The sequence below is a fragment of the Papilio polytes genome, unplaced genomic scaffold (genome assembly GCF_000836215.1).
Source record: "Papilio polytes unplaced genomic scaffold, Ppol_1.0 DF824325.1, whole genome shotgun sequence".
NCBI classification, from domain to species: domain Eukaryota; kingdom Metazoa; phylum Arthropoda; class Insecta; order Lepidoptera; family Papilionidae; genus Papilio; species Papilio polytes.
The window spans coordinates 449,127-468,405 of NW_013524879.1; the positions used below are offsets into that span (position 1 = coordinate 449,127).

A 19,279-nucleotide genomic window follows, 5' to 3' on the forward strand; every position below is an offset into this window, starting at 1 on the left:
AAGTAACAGAAGGCACTTGAGTTTGCTTAACGAAAGCAATTAAAGCACAGATTAGGACAAAAACGTCACTTTAAAAAAAAGTTTTTTAAGTGGAAACTTATCAAATTAATTTGTATTATTTCACTGTCTTTAATAACATTTAAGGTGTGACCTATGACTCAACTATCGCACAACTGTTAGTGAACGCGGCTTGCGGACAGACAGACAAAAAATGTTTATATGCTATTTTAGTTATCAGTAACGCAAATACATCTTCCCGAAATCTGGAATTTTTCTTTTGATACTACAGACACTCCAATTTAATTATATGTATAGAAGCTTTATTAAAATAATCGTATTTCTTAAATATATAATTAGTTTCCTCTTTTATCTCTTTCATATTCTATTATCCTTAAAAAAAAACAATACCAAAAAGCGAACGTGGCTCCACAAATATAACCTCAACGCAAACATCCTACTTGGAATGTAATCGTTCTAAATTCGAAATTGTTTTCATAATACCCACATACCTGTTAACTTTCTCAGCCGGGTTACGAGAAACTGGATTCCTAAAGAACTAATCAGGGATCAAATTAGGAAACAATTGTAATTGCGTCGCCATAGAATAGTAGCGCCCCCTCCTACTTAAAAAAATCAATATGAGAACATTAATTGGAGATATCACTAACCCTGTCTGGTGACGCCAGTTTGTTCATTACCGAGCCTAAATACTAAACAATTCTCATAAAAATTCTCGATCTCATTACGAATATACTCTCGTAACGTAAACATTCGTGATAGACCCTCTGACATCAAAAAAAAGAATAGATCGTTCAGACATTTGCTGCAGATATTACCCTGCCTTGGAGAAGAGGACGTACGGAAAAGTATTTGGATAGGGGAAATAAAGGTGATAAAGTCACGTACAAAATATGAGTTCAAACTCCGTGGATAAGAACGAGCTTTTTACGTGGGTAGATTTCACACGAGGGCGGAACAGTATCACAGTGTAGTATACAATGCAGTACTAAGACAGAATAGTTTAAACAATAGTAATGCTGCAAACACTCTTTATTGTGCGGCCCTCGTGTGTGCCTACATCATAGTGTTAGCTTTTTAACTATTTTGATGTATTCTGTATTCTTGAAGGTTATTTAATCTGTGCTATAAATATTGATATTTTAAAAAATTATTTAAAAAACATGTAAACTTTGTAATTGTGATCCAACACATTATTTAAATATTTATGTCATGGTTTTAAAATATCGGAATTCTACTTATGTTAATAATCCTACAGTAGTCAGATGTCAAATATAAGGGTGTTGCATCGACGACACGACGGCCATATTGGGAATGGCGAGCGTGGATACATGGAAAAACGGTGTTATCGGTAAGGTTATTCTGTGCAAATTGGAAGAAAACATAAGAGGTAGAGAAGACCATGTATTAAAGCATAACATGGCTGTGACGCACATAATAGATTCAAATTTATTAAGGATGCAATAAAGTAAAAAGATGTATAGCAGATCTTTCAACAATAAGTATATTTCTTTTATAAAATATAACCGTTAGTAAGTTGTTTATACATTCGGCTGCAATATAAGCCAGTCATGTTGAAAGATTTCGTAAATAATGTAGTCGTTTTGATACTATTAGAACACGTCTATTTTTCCATCAACATTTAACAGAGGGCGTTTAACAAATTCGTCAGAACATTTATTCGTGATCAACAAATTACAGCGCCTCTACCGGGCGTAAGATACACTAACAAAAAAACAAAAAAAAATGGGACCCACCTGCAAGCATTACCTATCGAATAAAAAAAGAATTATCAAAATCGGTCGACTAGCGGCGGAGTTATGCCGTAACACACATAAAAAAAATAAAAAACAAACATACAGACGAATTGAGTACCTCCTTCTTTTGGGAAGTCGGTCAAAAACTAATTGTCAACGACGAATACGTTTGGGAAATATCATCGAGTCTGCCGGTCTTCATTATTATATCTATTAAAACTAACTGTTGCCCGCGACTTCGGTAAAGCAATATTAAGATAAAAGTAGCCTATAATATGCCTGTCTGTGTCAGCTACCCTTCAATGGAAGTCCGGTCGAAATCCGCCCAGCCGTTTAGATTACCCGGAGCAAACGTTGCTTGCGGACCGACAGACAAAAAAAAATGCGTTTTTCGTTGTCAGTAACGCAAATACATCTTCCCGAAGTCTGGAATTTTTCTTTTGATACTACAGACATTCCAATTTTGTTATATGTACAGATGAAGATCAAATAAGCATAAAATACTACGGCTTATAGCCTTTCTAGATGACGTCTTAACTCAAAAGAAGTCAAGCGATGTCCGTATTCATTACATACGAAACATTTTCCTACGAGACTTGCATCACGTAGTGATAACATATTTATAACGACCTATGAATTGATTTGACGTGACTAGATTTCTCTATGATTTTCATTCTAGTTGAATTGGCAGCGAAACAATCGACAATCGTCTTAAAATAATTTCGGTATTGAATTTAAAAAAAATAGTACATTTGTGTTCATATAAATAAAAAAATAAAAGGTGAACTTAACATATCTTGTATCTGTGTTGCAAAACAAAATGGCGTTTATAAAAATGTATTAAACTGCCGTTTATTTAAATTTCAAATCGGTTACACAACTTCAAGTAAAGGATACTTAGAAGTTACATAATCCTGAAATGTGTTTGCTGATATAACGTATAATTTTTAAATAAATGAAGTTAGATACACCGAGAAATGTTCGCACTTGGACACAGTAAAAACACACTTTTTGTCTATGCCTTATGATCTTGAACAATTTTGATTATTTATCATTTCGGGCCTGTCCCATAAAATTGTAAATTGTCTGATAACAATCCAACGAGTGAAATGTGTGATGGAAATATCGGATTTGTTATTTTTTGTGACTGAATGGCCACTGTTTGCCTTAAAGAGGCATTTATAGATTCACTATGCTTGAGGTGGCGGAGCGCGAGGCGCTTAGCCTAAACTTCGTTTATGAGTAACTAAGATCGAAGGCTCCCTCAGGAGCCTCGGCACAAGCCGTTACTTCGTTATTATTACCGGATTGGGAGGCCACCGAGCTCTTAGATCGCTTCGGTGGACGCTCCATGGAGTGACTAGGCACAAGGCCCCCGAGAAGGGACCTCGGCTTGGGCTGTCACTCAATACGCGTTTGGCATTCCGATTCAAGGGTGCCCGAGAGGGCCGAACCTCGACTTGATCGGTTGCTGCTCTCTGATTACTTACCTTATCTGACAGTGACGTCATTTTTAAGCTATTAAGGTGGGACAGGCCCTAAATGTAATAAATCAATAAATGTCCTTTATTCTGGAATTTCAAATTATAAATTGGCGAGATTGCCCGTGCAGTTGCCATTGCCCTCATTGGCCTCTATTCGTAATTCAAAAACGAAAGCAAACTGATGAAAAAACATTGTAAGTCGCCAGTAATTTGTTGCTGAATTTAAAAATAATGATAATTCCGTTGGATTATAATTTGTAAACTTTTCCGATGAAGTCACGGGTTCAGGATCACGTGTTTGAAAGAATAATTTAAAAATAGAAAGAGGTTTCATATGACATTACTCTTTTCGTTATAGACATATAAAATACTGGTTGTTGCACGCGACTGCACCCATGTGAAATTAAAATTTAAAAAAAAACCATAGTGTACATATACTCACTGATAGCATAGCTTTTTAACGGTGAAAGAATTTTTGTAATCGGCCCAGTAGTTTTTTAGTTATTTCAATATATACAAAAATACATATTTTCCTCTTTATATTAGTATAGATAGAACTTTTCTGTTTGCATGCAATAAGATATGTAACCTTTTTTCGTCGGAGATGTTGATGTTTGTTAAAATACTTTTGTGAGTCTTCTTTAACATCTTTTTAGTAATACAGTTTTCTTTACTCTACTATTTTTAATATAGAAATGAAAACAATTGAAATTTTATTCCAAGAATTTTTCATTAAAAATATTAAGATAAAGTGGAGATAAAGCGAAAAACTAGCCGTCAACCGACCGACACCTTTAGCCAAAATAAAAAAAAAACATTATTACTATACGAGCTGTTGCCCGCGACTTCGTCCGCGTAGTATTAGAAAACATACAAACTATATAAATTACAAAAAGTTACGTATTCCTCGGGAACCGGACATTTCTCGGGGATGAAGCTTATCCCATGTGTACTCCAGACTTTGTTTTATATCTGTGCCAAATTTCAATAAGATATGTTGAACCGTTGCAGAATGATCGCGTAAACATTAAAAAAATAAATTAATGAATCCCACGGGAACCGTAACTATTCCTGGGATAAAAAATAGCCTATGTGTTCTTCCAGACTATGCTCTAAACCTGTGCCAAATTTCATAGAGATCCGTTCAGCCGTTTAGACTACAAACGCTAACAAACATCCATCCATCTATACTTTCGCATTTATAATATTAGTAAGATATGAGTTATATCAGATTATGTTCTCTATGTTAAATTCCGTTTAAAAGTTCTCTAGGTTTCTGTACCGACAAACATCCATCTAAACACATTTATAATATTAGTAAGAAATAAAATATTCGAATTCTAAGAATGTGTTACTAGTTTTAGAAAATAATTTTAATTAAATCGCAAAACATGGAGTCATTGTTGACACTACGTAGCTTGGAGGCTACGTCGTAGCAAACACGTGTCTACTCAAGTTACAACATCCGACACAAACTACGCATGTTTACGATAAGAGCGGGCGCACACCTTTGACTAAAATATCGCACGACTGTTCGATTGTCGATTGTTTCGCTGACAATTCAACTATTTAGTTAGACAACTAAAAATCGAGTAGTGTACCTCAATACGCTCATAGGAATCAAAGCGAGACTAAACAGTTGTGCGTTTTAGACAAAGGTTCACGGTCTAAGTCACATAAAATTAGACATACGTCAATGAACGTAAAAGCGGAATACACATGCCAGTAAAACGGGACAATAGCTGGCATGCCAGGAAATCAACGAGATATGACACGAGTAAGCCAAGTTTCGTATCCTCTCCAACCAATTTATTTGTACGTAATTGTCACAGAATTAAATATTTTTCAAGCTAGTGGCATGTAAATTAGCGTTTACACATGCCATTAACTGGTAAGTGCCAGTACCTGGCATGCCAGTACGCTTGACTATATTTTTACTTAAAGAAAATATGAGAAACGTTGACGACTGCTGTCATAGTAAAAAAAATAACTTTTGTAGACACAAATTAGTTAAAATCTTACTAATATTATAAATGCAAAAGTTTAGGTTGATGTTTGTTAGAGTTTGTAACCTAAAATGCTGAACGGATCCCGATGAAATTTGGTATAGATGTAGAGGATAGTCTTAAAGAACACATAGGCTATTCATTTTTTTAATTCCACGCGAATGGAGTCGCGGGCGAAAGCTACTTTCAATATATAGCAGTAAAATTAAATATGTCAAAGTATAATTTGACACTCCAATGTAAAGGGGCCTTTAGAAAATTCTCGTATCGCACGAAGCGAAATCAAAACCGATTCATTCGCTGAATTGCTGAATGCTTATAAACTTCATATGAGTCATTCAGGTTAATGAACTCTGTAGAATGATCAAGAACAAAGAACGAATCTATGAATGAAATAAAAGTGCATGCAATCATACTTAATATTATAAATGCGAAAGTTTAGATGGATGTTTGTTAGACTTTGTAGCCTAAACTGCTGAACGGATTCCTTTGAAATTTGGTACAGATGTAGAGGATAGTCTGAAAACATAGGCTATTCATTTCAGTTTTTTTTTTAATTAAAGCTAGTTCTTTACAATTGGGACTCATCACAATTGGGACACTATGTTAGCTTTTACATTCCGTTTAGTAAAACAGAGATAGGATTATCTACCTAATACTAATATTAAGGGCCCGATTCAAAAGGCGGTTATTTTAGAAACCGCACGACTAGTGAGGAGGTTCCTGTCTCTGCCCTGACCACTGGTTGCTTGAGTCATCGGATTCCGCAGCCGGTGGTGCTCTATTTTTTATATAATATATTTTATTTTTATGTCAAATCTTGTAAAATGTATTATATAAAGAATAAGAAATAAAGATATATTTGTATTTTTGTATGTAGTAAAATAATTTAAAAACTATTGGACCTATTTCAAAAATTATTTCACTATTATAAAGCTACGTAATTAATGAGTAACATAGGCTATTTTGTACATATTTTTTATTGTTTTTCTTCAAATTTCATGGGGACGAAGTCGGAACAAATAGCTAGTCTATATCTATCTATACTAACATTATAAAGAGGTAAGATTTGTATTTTTGTATGTATTCAAATAACTTAAAAAATAGCTATTTAATGGTGCAAGAATTTTTGAAATCGGTTCACACGGAAATCACAAGTTTCCAAAAATCCAAATCTTTCCTAATTATAATATTATAGTTACTATAGTTATGTATAGATACCAACAATCATATTATACAAGGTATGTTTAATAATCGATATTCGTTCGATTTCGATTCTGGAATCGATTATCATCCGCCGAATCGATTTAAAATTCAATTCGTTGATTTGGAAATCAAGCGACCCGGTGTCGTTTCTCGTTTTTTCTTGAAATACAGAAAAATAGTAGGAAGTAGTAACTGAAAATTCATTCTGAATTTAATATTTCAGGGATAATTGTAACTTGAAATTGATCTTTGTATTTAAAAAAGCCTCCTTTGTTCGGATGTAGTTCACATGTGAGGTATTTTAAAATATTCTTACTCTTACGAATTCGCGTCAAGCAATACTTAATATTTTTTTTTTTATAAAATAAGGTGGCAAACGAGCAAGCGGACACTTGAATCCGCCAAAATGGCGAAGCGACCGCTGCTCATAGACATCCGCAATTGCAGATGCGTTGCCTACCCTTATCCGACGGAGGAGGAGACGCACATCAAGAGGGTATTTCCTCTTCCTATGTATCTCCTCTACCGTCAAATCCACTTCTCGTTCCCATCCTCTCCTTGTAAGAAAAGGGTGGTAAAGAAAACTTTACTTCTACTATTACTAATACTTCTATACTAATATTATAAAATAAATAAAAAAACATTATCAACTAGCCAACGGAAACTCCAGTAGTTAGTTGACTTTTTTGAGTGTTTTCACTTTAATTCGTACGTCCTGTCTATTGTTTTAAATGTCTTTATATGAGAAGGATGAATGTTTTATTGTTTTAAAAGTTTTCATTTAAAATTTGCTCCGTCCGAATCGAACCTAACCTAAATCGTGTCACTGAATTAAAATACTCGAAATTTCCAGATTCCATGGTCGTAATGTATAGAATTGTCGTTTGAATTGTAAATATTAACCTGAAAATACCTTGAAATGTTTCATGTGTTTGTTTTTAAGGGTTTGATTATGGTAACAAAGTACCTTTGTAGTGGTGTTTGTTATCATTTGAGTTGGCACGTCGATAACTAGGGAACTGTAAGATACGACGTGCCAACTCAGGTATCGAAAAAAAATCTTGTTTAAAGTCTGATTTTAATATTAATTAAAATAAATTTCCTTTAAATCATCTTATTTGGTCCATTTATTATTATTACTCCTAAAATTTAGAGTAATACAAGCTTCGTGCGGTTTTACAAGCAGTATTATATTTCCCTTGCTGAAATTACTGAAAATTACAGCAGTTGTTTTGTAATTTTCAAATTATTAACAAATATATAAATCTAATTGCATGTATTAAATAATCTAGACCATAGAAAAGTGTATTTTCTGAGTATTTCTAAGAATACTGGCAAATCTTTGTTTTTCTGTATTCACTAGCGCCATCTATTATTGCAAACTTAAACTAACATTCCATTTAATGAATAATATTATAAACCATTCAATACTATGAAAAATAAAAAGTTAAACAATAAAAAAAAAACAATGAATCATCTTAATTGAAAAAAACCCTTTTGACGAAGGAACTCAATTACAAAATACTTTCGTAAGCTCAGCCCTCAAAATGCAGAACTGCGCGATACAAAGCGTTACATTTCAAAATCTGAGCAGATACGAGGAAATTCATTTATTCAGCGGTTTTTTGATATGCGTTACAATAATAGAGAAAGAAAGAAGAAAAAAGAGAAGTGCAAAAAGAGGTTAAACATTTTCCATTCCCGCAATTTTAAAGAGGTACTAACTAGGGTTGTTACGGAGGCCATTTTAACAGAAGCGGAAGCGGAGGTCAATAATAAAGTATTAATTGCGATTTATTAAAGAAATAAAAACTAAAACTACGTTAATTCAAAATACAGATGATACATAATTACAAGATATAGTTTATTATTGTATAACAATTATAGTTAGTCGACAAATCACGCCCGCGCGGGCATAAACAATACCTAATCGCCCCACTCGCGTTAAAGACGTAAATGAACCTCCGTTATACCTCCGCATAAGAAATAACGGAAGCGGATGCGGAGTTAAAATTTCTTGCAAAAGTTCCGCACTTGCGGATGCGGAAGCGGAGTTCTGTTACAACCCTAGTACAAATTATAACTTAAAGTTTTAATACAATTCTACTCGACGTTCGAAATCGTAAAAGTCACTACTATTTCTTTTTAAAAAGTTTAAAAAAAGTTTAAATTAAAACAAGAAGAGAATTTGGCGCGCTAGTGTTCCTTTCGTTGTGACATATTTTCCTTACACGTTAGGGATTGCGTGCAAGTCAATTGAAATTCGAAAAATTTAAGTCATCCCATCCAACACCGGCTATATAAAGCAATCTAAAACCACACACGTCCATTTAGTTCAGGACTCTTAGCGTGTTTACATGTGTCTAGTTAACCATTTTGAAAGCAACTTTTTTCTTTTTTTGTTTTTAAAACACGTGCCGTCGTAGCGTTCGGAAACTGTTTTGAAAAATTGTGTTTTGTTTAAAATTAGCAATCTGTGATAGTTTATTTTTTAAATATTGGTGAGTAAACTCCTATACTAAGACTTTTTATAGGCTCTATTTTAACTTTCAATCGATATCTTTACTAATATTATAAAGAGGAAAGTTTTGTATTCTTGTATGTATTGAAATAACTCAAAAACTAATGGGCCGATTTTAAAAATTCTTTCACCGCTAGGAAGGTAATTTATCTGTGAGTAATTTTCACGCGGACGTTGTTGCGAGCTGTTGCTTTCGATACAATTATATAAACTGTATAATTCTGTAAAAATAAAGAAATAATAACTAACATATTAATTATTTGCTCGTAACAGTCAATATTAAAAATTCCATTTTTTAATAATAATATTAACTCGTCGATTGGACAAATTAATTTCATACAGGAACGGTCTGTCATCGGCGCTATTTCCAATCCAATACGACTTAGGGTCCTTCAAGAAGCGAGTACATTTCATCAAAGGCCGGAAACGCATCTGTAGTTCCTCTGGTGTTGCATGTCCATGGGCGACGTTGACTTCATTTATAAAAAAAATATTACGATATGTTTATAATGTCTGTTAATGCAAAACTAACTTTTGTTTGCGATAGAATTAAATACATCCACATCGTAGACTCGTTGCTTGTCTATATTTTGCATAGTTTCTATTATTATAAAGATTAGCGCTAAAACTGTATTTTTAATTCATTGTCTAAATGTATTTAGTAAGGGTTCAAATGTATAGGTGTTATTCCTTCAATAGAATTACATGTAAATTGTCTTCAACAATAAATGTTTAACAATTAGGTAGAAGAGGCTTTAAATAAGGGGAGAAATATTAAACTTTTGAACTCAATGTGGATGGTGTCACGGGCAACAGTTAGTATAGATTTGAGAAATACACAATTTTCAACGCATATTTAAGATTAAATTTCTTTACCTAAAGAAGTTTAAATTCCACGGCTAGTCACGGGCGATAGCCAGTCGACGTTATACCGCGCACGTCCTTTAGGAACAAAGATATTTGAAATAAACAGAGTAGACATAGACACTTCTATTGAAACATTTTTTACATAATATTGAAATGTTTGTTTTATTTTAGATGTTTAATTTATTATTACAAAAAGGAGCTTATTAAAATTTAGTAAATGTTTTATAACATGTCAATACAAGGGCATAAAGTGGCACTAAACTTAGCAGATGTAGTTTCAGAGAAGGTACCGGTGAAAATTTTGTTCACTGCCTTCTCTATACATTTCTTAAATGTCTGGCTAGGAAGTAATATTTTTAGACGTTACATTGGCTAACAATGGGATGCACTCGGTTTCCTACTGCAGTGTTGCCAACTTATTAAATACGACCCAACACTAGAGTCAATTATATTAACTCTAAGAGGACGGATATCTTTGACTAAACCCTCGCACTCGTTTATTCTTGCTTTGATTCCTATCAGCTTATATAGAGGGCATACTACTCGATTTTTAGTTGTGCTAAACAGTTGAGTCTGCAAAACAATTGACAATCACACAACGGTTGTGCGATAGTTTAGTCAAAGTTGTCCGCACGCTCTAACGTTGAATCAATATAAGAGAAATACATTTCTTTCAACCTTCTGTAGTATAATTTAACAGACATAGAGTTCGTAACATCTCACGGATGTCCTGCCTCGCTTCATAATACCACGACAACAAAGAAAACTGGTGTGAATTGGAAGTAATTCCGCTTACATTTCGATGAGTGTACATTATGATTATAATATCTTTTGGTATTTATTTTATAAAAAAAAGTAAACTTAAAGACAAAGTACTCAATGGTGCTCAAATTCAACTTGGTAGTTTTGTAGGAATCTGCAATGATATATTTTCTTGCTAAAGTATACTTTTTTAATATAAAACAATTTAATTTTTTTATGTTTTCTTTTTGTTTCAGATAAATATAACCTTGAATCTCTTCTAGTACAAAGTTTTGAAAATGTTCTACATAGTACTGCTATTCGCCGCTGCGGCGCTAGTGGGTGGGGGCCGCTCTTCAAATGTCAACCGACACATGAAGTTGCTGGAATTGGATAATAATCTTCTTAATTGTAAGTTAAAAATAATACATAAACTCTTAATCAATTGTAGAAATTTTATCAGAATACGTATAAATTTATAATAAAATTTAAAGCAAGCAATACTTTTCAAATCATACTTCATACTAATTAAAAATGCGAAAGTTTAGATGTATGGATGATTCTGACTATATCCAAATCGGTAAAATGGATCTTACTGAAATTTGTCACACATATAATACGCTTCCTAATAATATTTTTTCTTATTTCCGTGCAAAAGAAGTCGGGGATAAAAATTAGCTTGCAATATATCTATACATTAAGAAATTCTTGTAGGTTATTTAATTAAAATAAATATCTTTTGCAGTACAATCAAGACAGGCGTCAAAGAAATTTCTAGCTATAATAGACAAACCAAAACCTGTGATCGTCCATACAAATGGAGCGCCGCTGGAGTTGAACTGCGAAGCTGTAGGTACTCCAGCGCCATCTATACATTGGTTTAAAAACGACGCTCCCGTTTACGAGGTAAAATAAAGGAACAGTTTAATTTTTAACAAAACAAGTGAAACACTATTTTATAGACAGCGATAAGTAACTTTTTTTTTATTGCAGTATGATTTGGAGTCAAACGAGATAATAGACACGAACCCTACTTCTCTCGGACGAGTGTCGTCTACATTACTGGTGCGAGCGGCGTCGGGTGCGGGGGGCGCGAGGGGCGCGGGGGTCACGGAGTACTCCTGCTTAGCGGTAGCGGGTCTGAACACGCTTCGGGCCTCTACTAAAGTCTACAATTCGAGTAAGTTATACTGGGAAATGTTGTTTTAAAAAACATTTAGTATAAATTTTTTGAAGTATAGAGTTAAGATTGATAAAAATGATGTTTCAAATTCTTCACAATAGACGGCAGCACTTAGTTTAAATAGTAAGCAGAATTTGGAGTTGCAATGTTTGTTATAAAAAAGTAAAACTAAAAAAAATTGTGTTCCTTTTTATGTTAGTTCCTTTTTAACACTTAATCTTCTCATCAACAGATGGCAGCACTGACCTATCAGAGCGCAGTAAGTTGCTTCCTTTCGCGCCACAGATCCTTGTGACGTACAAAGTGTTAGCGGACTGCATCGGGTGCAGCGTGGCGCTGCCGTGCCGCGCGCGCGGACATCCGCGCCCCAAGATCACCTGGCGCGACAGCACCGGCCGGCTCGTAGGCAACGACCCCAGGATGAAGGTATCATCTTTTATTGTAATTACCAAGCATGATTCTAATTAACAACAAAATTATTCATTATCTATCTGCATTTAAATTGAGAATTACATTTGATTGCATATAAAATTAATTTTAAAACGATGGCGATTAGCGCCTAATGAAAATTTTTAGCAAATATTCGGCTTCGAATTCAACTCGTCTTAAGAAATAGGCGTACTAAAGGCTAATAACTAAAATTATTTTATACTGTTGTTTGCGACTTCGTCCGCGTGAATATAAAAAATATAGCCTTTGTTTCTCACTCACTGACAATGTAGCGTTTTCATGGTGTAAGAATTTTTAAATCGGCCCAGTAGTTTTTAGGTTACTTAAATACATACACAAATGCAATTTTTCCTCTTTATATTAGTATAGTAGTATAGATTATAAAGTATTTGGGTAATCGTCAACCAATATCTACACTTATATTATAAAGAGGTAAGATTTGTATTTTTGTATTTTCATATAAATTCGATTCACTACTGAGCCGATTGCAAAAATTCTTTCACTGTTCGCAAGGTAATTTATCTGTTAGTAACAAAGGCTATATTTTTTAATTTCCCGCGGGCGAAGTCACAAGCAACAGCTAGGTATAAATAAAATTATTTCTTTCAGGTGCTACGTTCGGGCGAGTTAGTAATATCTTCTCTGCGCTGGACGGATCTTGGGGAGTTCACTTGCCGCGCGACGAACATGTTCGGGAGCACGCTCTCCACCACCTTCGTTTACCCCGCACGAGTAAGTCGCTCTCTATTGCACTTACTAACAAATACATCTACCTTCTCTCTCAACGAAAAACGTAATACTTGATTTTCAAATTCCATTTTACTAAATTAACGTTAACATAGTATTCTAGTGTTTCTAATACAACATATTGCTCGCAACTTCAACCGTGTGAAATTAAAAAAAATAATAAAAATATAGTCTATGTTACTAATAATTTTAATGGTGTTAGGATTTTCGAAATCCGTCCAACATTTTTTGAAATATTTCAATACATACAAAAATACAAATCTTTCCTCTATATAGTATAGATATTGAAGTGGGGGTGCTAGATTTTGTATGATTCTAAATCCATTAAAATTCAAAACCCAACTATCGTGACCATTGATTTTCATTTCCAACCGCACTCTCGCTAGGCAATAAATACTGCATGGATTCTTTAAATAAGTATATACAAAAAGGAGTGATGTTAGATCTTAAAGTATGAATTCTTTTGTTTCAGCCTGAATAAATCCCCTGAGAGAAGATTAAGTATACTTAACAAGAATGTTCCTGTAATTAGTTTAAGGGCTTTGCACACTAAATTGTGAAACGCTGCGTTATTCTATCGTTGCCAGAATTAAGATAAAAATATGTAAAGGAATTATTAACATCGAAATTGCTGTGATGTTATTGTCTGTTTATTTCTAACAGTGTAAGTGAGACGACAATATCAATAGAAGTGCCAAAATGCAATTAAATCTGTTTAAATTATTTAGTACCAACATAACTACATATATGGTTTAGTGTTTACAATATTTTAAAGTTTACGTTCCGTTTTTGGTGACATGTAAATCTGTACTTAAATAGTTAAGGTTTTTTTTTTAAATTAAAGCTCATGGAAACCTTTTGCGGCTGGACCGTTACTCTTTAAATTATTTAAAGCATTGACGATGTTTTTTTGCGACAAAATTCTGCGTTTTTACGTGTGCATGCCCTCCACTAAAGCGATTCTATTGTTATTATATAGTAGTTTTTAGCTTTAGTATACTTAAATAACATGTTTCATATGTCTTTTAATATGTTTATTCAAAAAACAATGAGATATTTGACCCCCTCCCATGTAGATACAATGTAATAGAAGTAGATATTAAAAAAATAAAATCTCCAAATTATGAATGAAGTTTTTTTTTAATAAGTAGCTGTTGCCTGCGACTTCGTCCACGCAATATTAAGATAAAAAGTAGTCTGTAATATGCCCGTCTATGTCAGCTACTCTCCAGTAAAACTCCGGTCGAAATCTGTTTGCTTATATCGCCACTAGATGGCATTTACACAACTTCTTGTCATTTCATCGAAGCGGTGGCGGCCGCTTTTTAATCTGTCATCTGTAAGCCGTTTCGGAGACTACACGGAACAAACGCGGACAGACAGACACTTTTTGTCTTCTTTTTAATCTTTATTATCCTGGTCTTTGTCTGTATATAACAGGAGTTGCTGTGAAATTAAATCAAAATATAAGCGTGTCATTTACAGTCGCCTTAGTCCGTAGTCTTGGGCTTAATCTAGTACAATTGGGAAAACGTACTAGTACACACTTTTAGTACCTTTAGTATTTCAGATTTTTGAAAACACAATATGTTGGATGTTTGTTAGTCTGTAGCCTAAACACCTAAACGGATTTCGATAAAATTTGGCATAGCTGTAGAGGATAGTCTGGAAGAAAACATAGGCTACTTGCTTTTGTTTTTTTTTTGTATTCCATACGGACGGAGTGCCGAGCGAAATCTAACATATAATACTTACAATTTGGCGAACATCCTGTCACAGATAAGATAGTTCCGTTTGGACATTTTGTAGATGTCAATAAACTTAATACGGATTTCGTTACTATATTCCGCTTTGCCTCTGTAAATATAAAACATAATAAAAAAATAGGTTCAAAACAAAAATAAAATCAACATTTGATACGGCTTATGTAAACAGTTAAAGCTAATGGGCTTGTAATGTAACCTAGTATCAAGTTTAGTAGCCAAAATGTTCAAAATATGCTATTGTCCGAAAGTAGTTTGCTCTGAGCTAGTCTTTATCTATACTATCTTTACAACAGTGGTAGTGCCCGCTTTAATATCTTAGCTCTGCAGGGCCGGCACGCCCGGTGTAATACCACAACCGCACAGAAGACAGGCGTCAAATGGAAGCAATTCCGTGTTTCGTCTGATGAGTGTGGTGCCGGAGGCCTAATTTAAGTCCCTTTCTCTTTACCACCCTTTTCTTATAAGGAGAGGATGGGAAGGGGAAGTAGATTTGACGGTGGAGGAGATGCATAGGAAGGGGCAATATCCTCTTTATGTGCGTCGCCTCCTCCGTCGGATAAGGGTAGGCAACACATCTGCGATCGCGGATGTCTATGGACAGCGGTTGCTTTGCCATTTTGATTTTAGTGGCCGCTTGCTCGTTTGCCACCTTATGTTATAAAAAAAATGCTAATATAATATAGCGTAAACACACACTTCTTCGTAGCGTAGGATGTCAGCAATCGCAGCATATTTTTGAATAATTCTTTCTTTAATAAACCCTACACTTACGACAGGCTTTAGGTTATATATTTTCACGATATTAAACTTAGGGGCCGATCGTGTTTCGGGGGCTCAGGAGTTTAAGCACTTGACTTGTAATCTACAGGTCTTGGGTTCTAATCCCGCCATGTACTAAAGTGATTTTCGATTTTTGAATTTCATATGTACATAATTCACCCGACGTTCTTATGGTACAGGAAAACGTGATGAAACCTCACATATCGGCGAAGAAATTCAAAGATATGTGTGAAGTCAACCCGCAGTGCAGCGTGGTTGAGTATGGCTTAGTCAACCCTTACTTAGTGTAGGTTCCGAACCCCTCAGTGGAGATGTATAGTGAGCTGGTGTTGATGATATTATAAAAAGGACAGATTTGTATGTATCGAAATAACTCAAAAACTACTGGCCGATTTCAAAAAAATCATAGGCGTATGATATATTTTTTAATGCGGGCGAAGTTTCGAGAGACATCTAGTGTATAATAAATTATTTATTGATGTAACTTATTGTTTAAGTTAGGAGATATTAAAACATACCCATGTTTGAATTTGTGAGCGCTTCCTCTCTTGTCTGTGGCAAGGAAAAGGACGACGCGAACAACAAGCAAATCAAGATGGCCGCCAATGTTCTCATATTGATTACTGAACGTGGACTCACTTTGCAGACAGAATGTAGGCATTCAGTAGCTCTAGGTTATATAGACTTTTATCCATAAGGTAAGGTGGGGTGCAGTGTAAAAAAACAATCAGAAAGTAGCAATTACATTAAATTTATTGGCGTTCTGGCCATGAATATTAACTATAGTAATCTCTTGTTAAGAAAAATTCTTTAAAGGTGAACATCTTGAATTACTCGTTTCGAATTGCAAAATTGTTTTTGTCCAATGAACAATTCATGTTTCATACATATTTCTTCTGTAATAAGCAAACAAATTGGTCGATTTTTATGTAAACTTTAATACAATTATGCCGTAACACACATAAAAAAAAAACAAACAGACGAATTGAGTACCTCCTTCTTTTGGGAAGTCGGTCAAAAAAAAACATATCTGTTACTTGTTTGCAAAATAATATCGCTCTACAATAATAAGTAGTAATCTTGAAAGAACACTCATAACTAAAGGCCCACACTAACACACACATACTCACGCATGTATTCGCATTCATACACAGCACACATGCAAAAACACCAACTTAATTTTAACATATAATATTTCTAGTTTATCCCGTGCGGCTTCATCCGCATAAAATTATGAAAGTTTTATTTTATTACATTTGTCAAATTCTCAATTGCAAATATCAAAATACCAACTACTTCAGGCAATCTTGCTTCCTTGATGTTGGCAGCAACTTATGGTCTCTTTCCCACATTGGTTTTTCTAAAATATTTACCCCCTAAGTTTAATGGCGCGAAAATAAATAGGCTAAAGCGTGACGTAAGAGTATGGCTTTTTATTAAAAAAAGAATTATTCAAAAATGTGCTGTAATTGCTGATATCTTAGGCAACAAAGTTTGTGTTTACGCTTTATTATAATAGTATAGATATATCTCTTTAAATGTAGCAACTAACTGTTAATAAAATTTGATAATGGATAACAGAAGGTCCTGTCTTCTGAAAGACATTAGCATAATTGGTTCAGAAGACAAAGCCACAATGAATTTTGTGAAAATGTTTTTTTTTGTCCAATAAAGCGTACTCTTCCCTTAAAGGCCGGCAGCGCATCTGCAGTACCCTTGGCATTGCGGATGTTCATGGGCGTCGGATAACTTAATATCTAGCGATCCTGCTCGTTTGCTCGCTTTTCTTATATAAAAAATATATATTTTTATCTACTTACAAAGATTTTTTTAATATAACGTGATTTAGTCGCGAAATCGCTCATTTTCATTTAGTCTATTGTAAGAGAGCGCCCTCTATCTGCAGTATTTACAACATAAAAATGTTACTTTGTTTTAGTGTTACCTAATTTAAATTCTACCAACTTATGAAAAAAATGTGTTACTAATGGTCCCGCAAGATCGCAGTTAAATAAGAAAATACTGAATTTATGAAACAATTTGTTAAATTATAATTTAAATAAATACAAAAAATCTTTTAAACTATATGAGAAAAATTTACTGTACGGGCGATTGCAAAATTAACTAGCCAGAGGGCTACAAACTCATATAAAGAGAATAAAATGCATAAAAAAATATTTCAGAGCTTCTCTCATATTATATTAGTGACAATTTAACTTAGACAAGACGTCACTATCAGATAAGGTAACAATCCGATATTTTCATCACATATTTTACTCGTTGGATTTAGACAATTTACAATTTGGTTAGCCCTAAGGAACGCTCATGTATTTCACGAAAATCTCGTAAAAATTCCAAAAGTTACTCTTACTAATGTTATAAATGCGAAAGTATGGATGAATGTTTGTAACAAACTGCTGAAAAGATCTCGATGAGTGTCTGACATAGAAGATAGCCTGAAAGAACATATAGTCTACTTAGTTTTTTTTTTAAATTCATGCAGACGAAGCCGCGGGCGAAAGCTGGTAGTAAATAAAACACAAAAGTCATATGCATTAACATCTTTTATTCAAAATGTTGATTTTTACATTACAAATCGAGACATATTTAAATACGTAAGTCAGGGTGAGGTCCCACCACTAGAAATAATAAACATATAAGAAAATGCTTAAGATGTCATAAAATTAAAAAAAAACTGAATTTTTCACAGTAATATGTATTGAAATCAAAACTGGGCATATTTTAAATATTGTAACACAATTTAAAAGCTACGTTATCGTTGAGTAACATAGGCTATATTTATTAATTTTACGTGGACGAAGTCGTGAGCAACAGCTAGTATATATTTTCTGTAGGGGGAGGTACCCTGTCCCCTGCTCCCCTTGCAACGCCCATACAACTGTCTGCCACCAGTCCAAATTAATATCGTTCTATTTTGTACATCCATACATCTCTATCAAACGTCACAAGTCACAGCTTTTTACAACTTAAAAATCTTTAAGTGACTAGAATACAAAACTATGAGAAATAAATTTAAAACATCAAAAAAAAAAGAGCACAAAACGATATAAGGACAGAAATACAATTGCCTATAAAATGGAATTATATATTTTTTATATGACAAACAAACAAGTCTAAATTCGCCGAATTAGCGAAGCGACTTTGTTGGTCGACAAAATTCGTAAACGCAGAAGCATTGCTTGTGGCATTCCAGCTACTGGCGCTGAGACACATGCCAGTATAGTCTATATACTTTACCGGCATGCCAATTAACTACCTCTTATCACTTGGCCAGTACAGTTGGACAGTAGACATAACTGTACTGGATTTTGCTGGCATGTGAACATAAACAATAGTGAATACTTATCCATGCCTGGCTTAAGCATTAAATCTGTAGCTGGAATGCAAGTATGCTACTGGCATGTGTTTCCAGCCTTAGAGTATAACGTAATCTATTTTTTTGTTTCCGTGCGAAAAAAACATCAAACATCAAAAATTTTTTTAAGTAGTTTATAAAAAAACCAAAAATATGAGCATATTCATTTGTTTTGGTAACATTTTTTTCCTTTTTACATATTATACAAATATCTTAAACACTACTTTATACGTCACTTAGGTAGTTTTAAAAATCACTGAAAAGTAAAAAAAAAATCTTACTAAAAATACGTAAATTTGGATGGATGCTACTTATGTGTTAATTAACAAAACTCGTTTAAATTTGACATGGAGATAATTTAGGATGCTGCTGCCCCC

At 33.9% G+C, this 19,279-nt stretch overlaps 1 protein-coding gene and 1 long non-coding RNA gene across 4 annotated transcripts in view; one reads left to right on the plus strand and one right to left on the minus strand.

The window, feature by feature from the left end:
* LOC106099973 (neural/ectodermal development factor IMP-L2) overlaps positions 1 to 14,067 on the plus strand; it is a 45,991-nt gene extending 31,924 nt beyond the window's left edge. For 2 of the 3 annotated variants that reach the window (XM_013278692.1, XM_013278674.1), the window contains exons 2-7: positions 10,858 to 11,011; positions 11,346 to 11,506; positions 11,594 to 11,780; positions 12,016 to 12,209; positions 12,843 to 12,965; positions 13,453 to 14,067. In XM_013278692.1, the coding sequence (XP_013134146.1) occupies positions 10,900 to 11,011; positions 11,346 to 11,506; positions 11,594 to 11,780; positions 12,016 to 12,209; positions 12,843 to 12,965; positions 13,453 to 13,461 (786 nt within the window). In that variant the 5' untranslated portion in view covers positions 10,858 to 10,899 and the 3' untranslated portion in view covers positions 13,462 to 14,067. Of the gene's footprint in view, positions 1 to 8,832; positions 8,973 to 10,857; positions 11,012 to 11,345; positions 11,507 to 11,593; positions 11,781 to 12,015; positions 12,210 to 12,842; positions 12,966 to 13,452 lie in introns of those variants that run through there. The other variant, XM_013278683.1, reaches the window with a different exon arrangement.
* A 37-nt stretch (positions 14,068 to 14,104) lies between these two features.
* Positions 14,105 to 16,163, minus strand: LOC106100034. Its single transcript, XR_001225412.1, has 3 exons — positions 16,045 to 16,163; positions 14,736 to 14,837; positions 14,105 to 14,426 (listed from the first exon to the last, which is right to left on the minus strand). It is a non-coding gene; the product is annotated as an uncharacterized LOC106100034 (long non-coding RNA).
* Between the last annotated feature and the right edge of the window lie 3,116 nt (positions 16,164 to 19,279).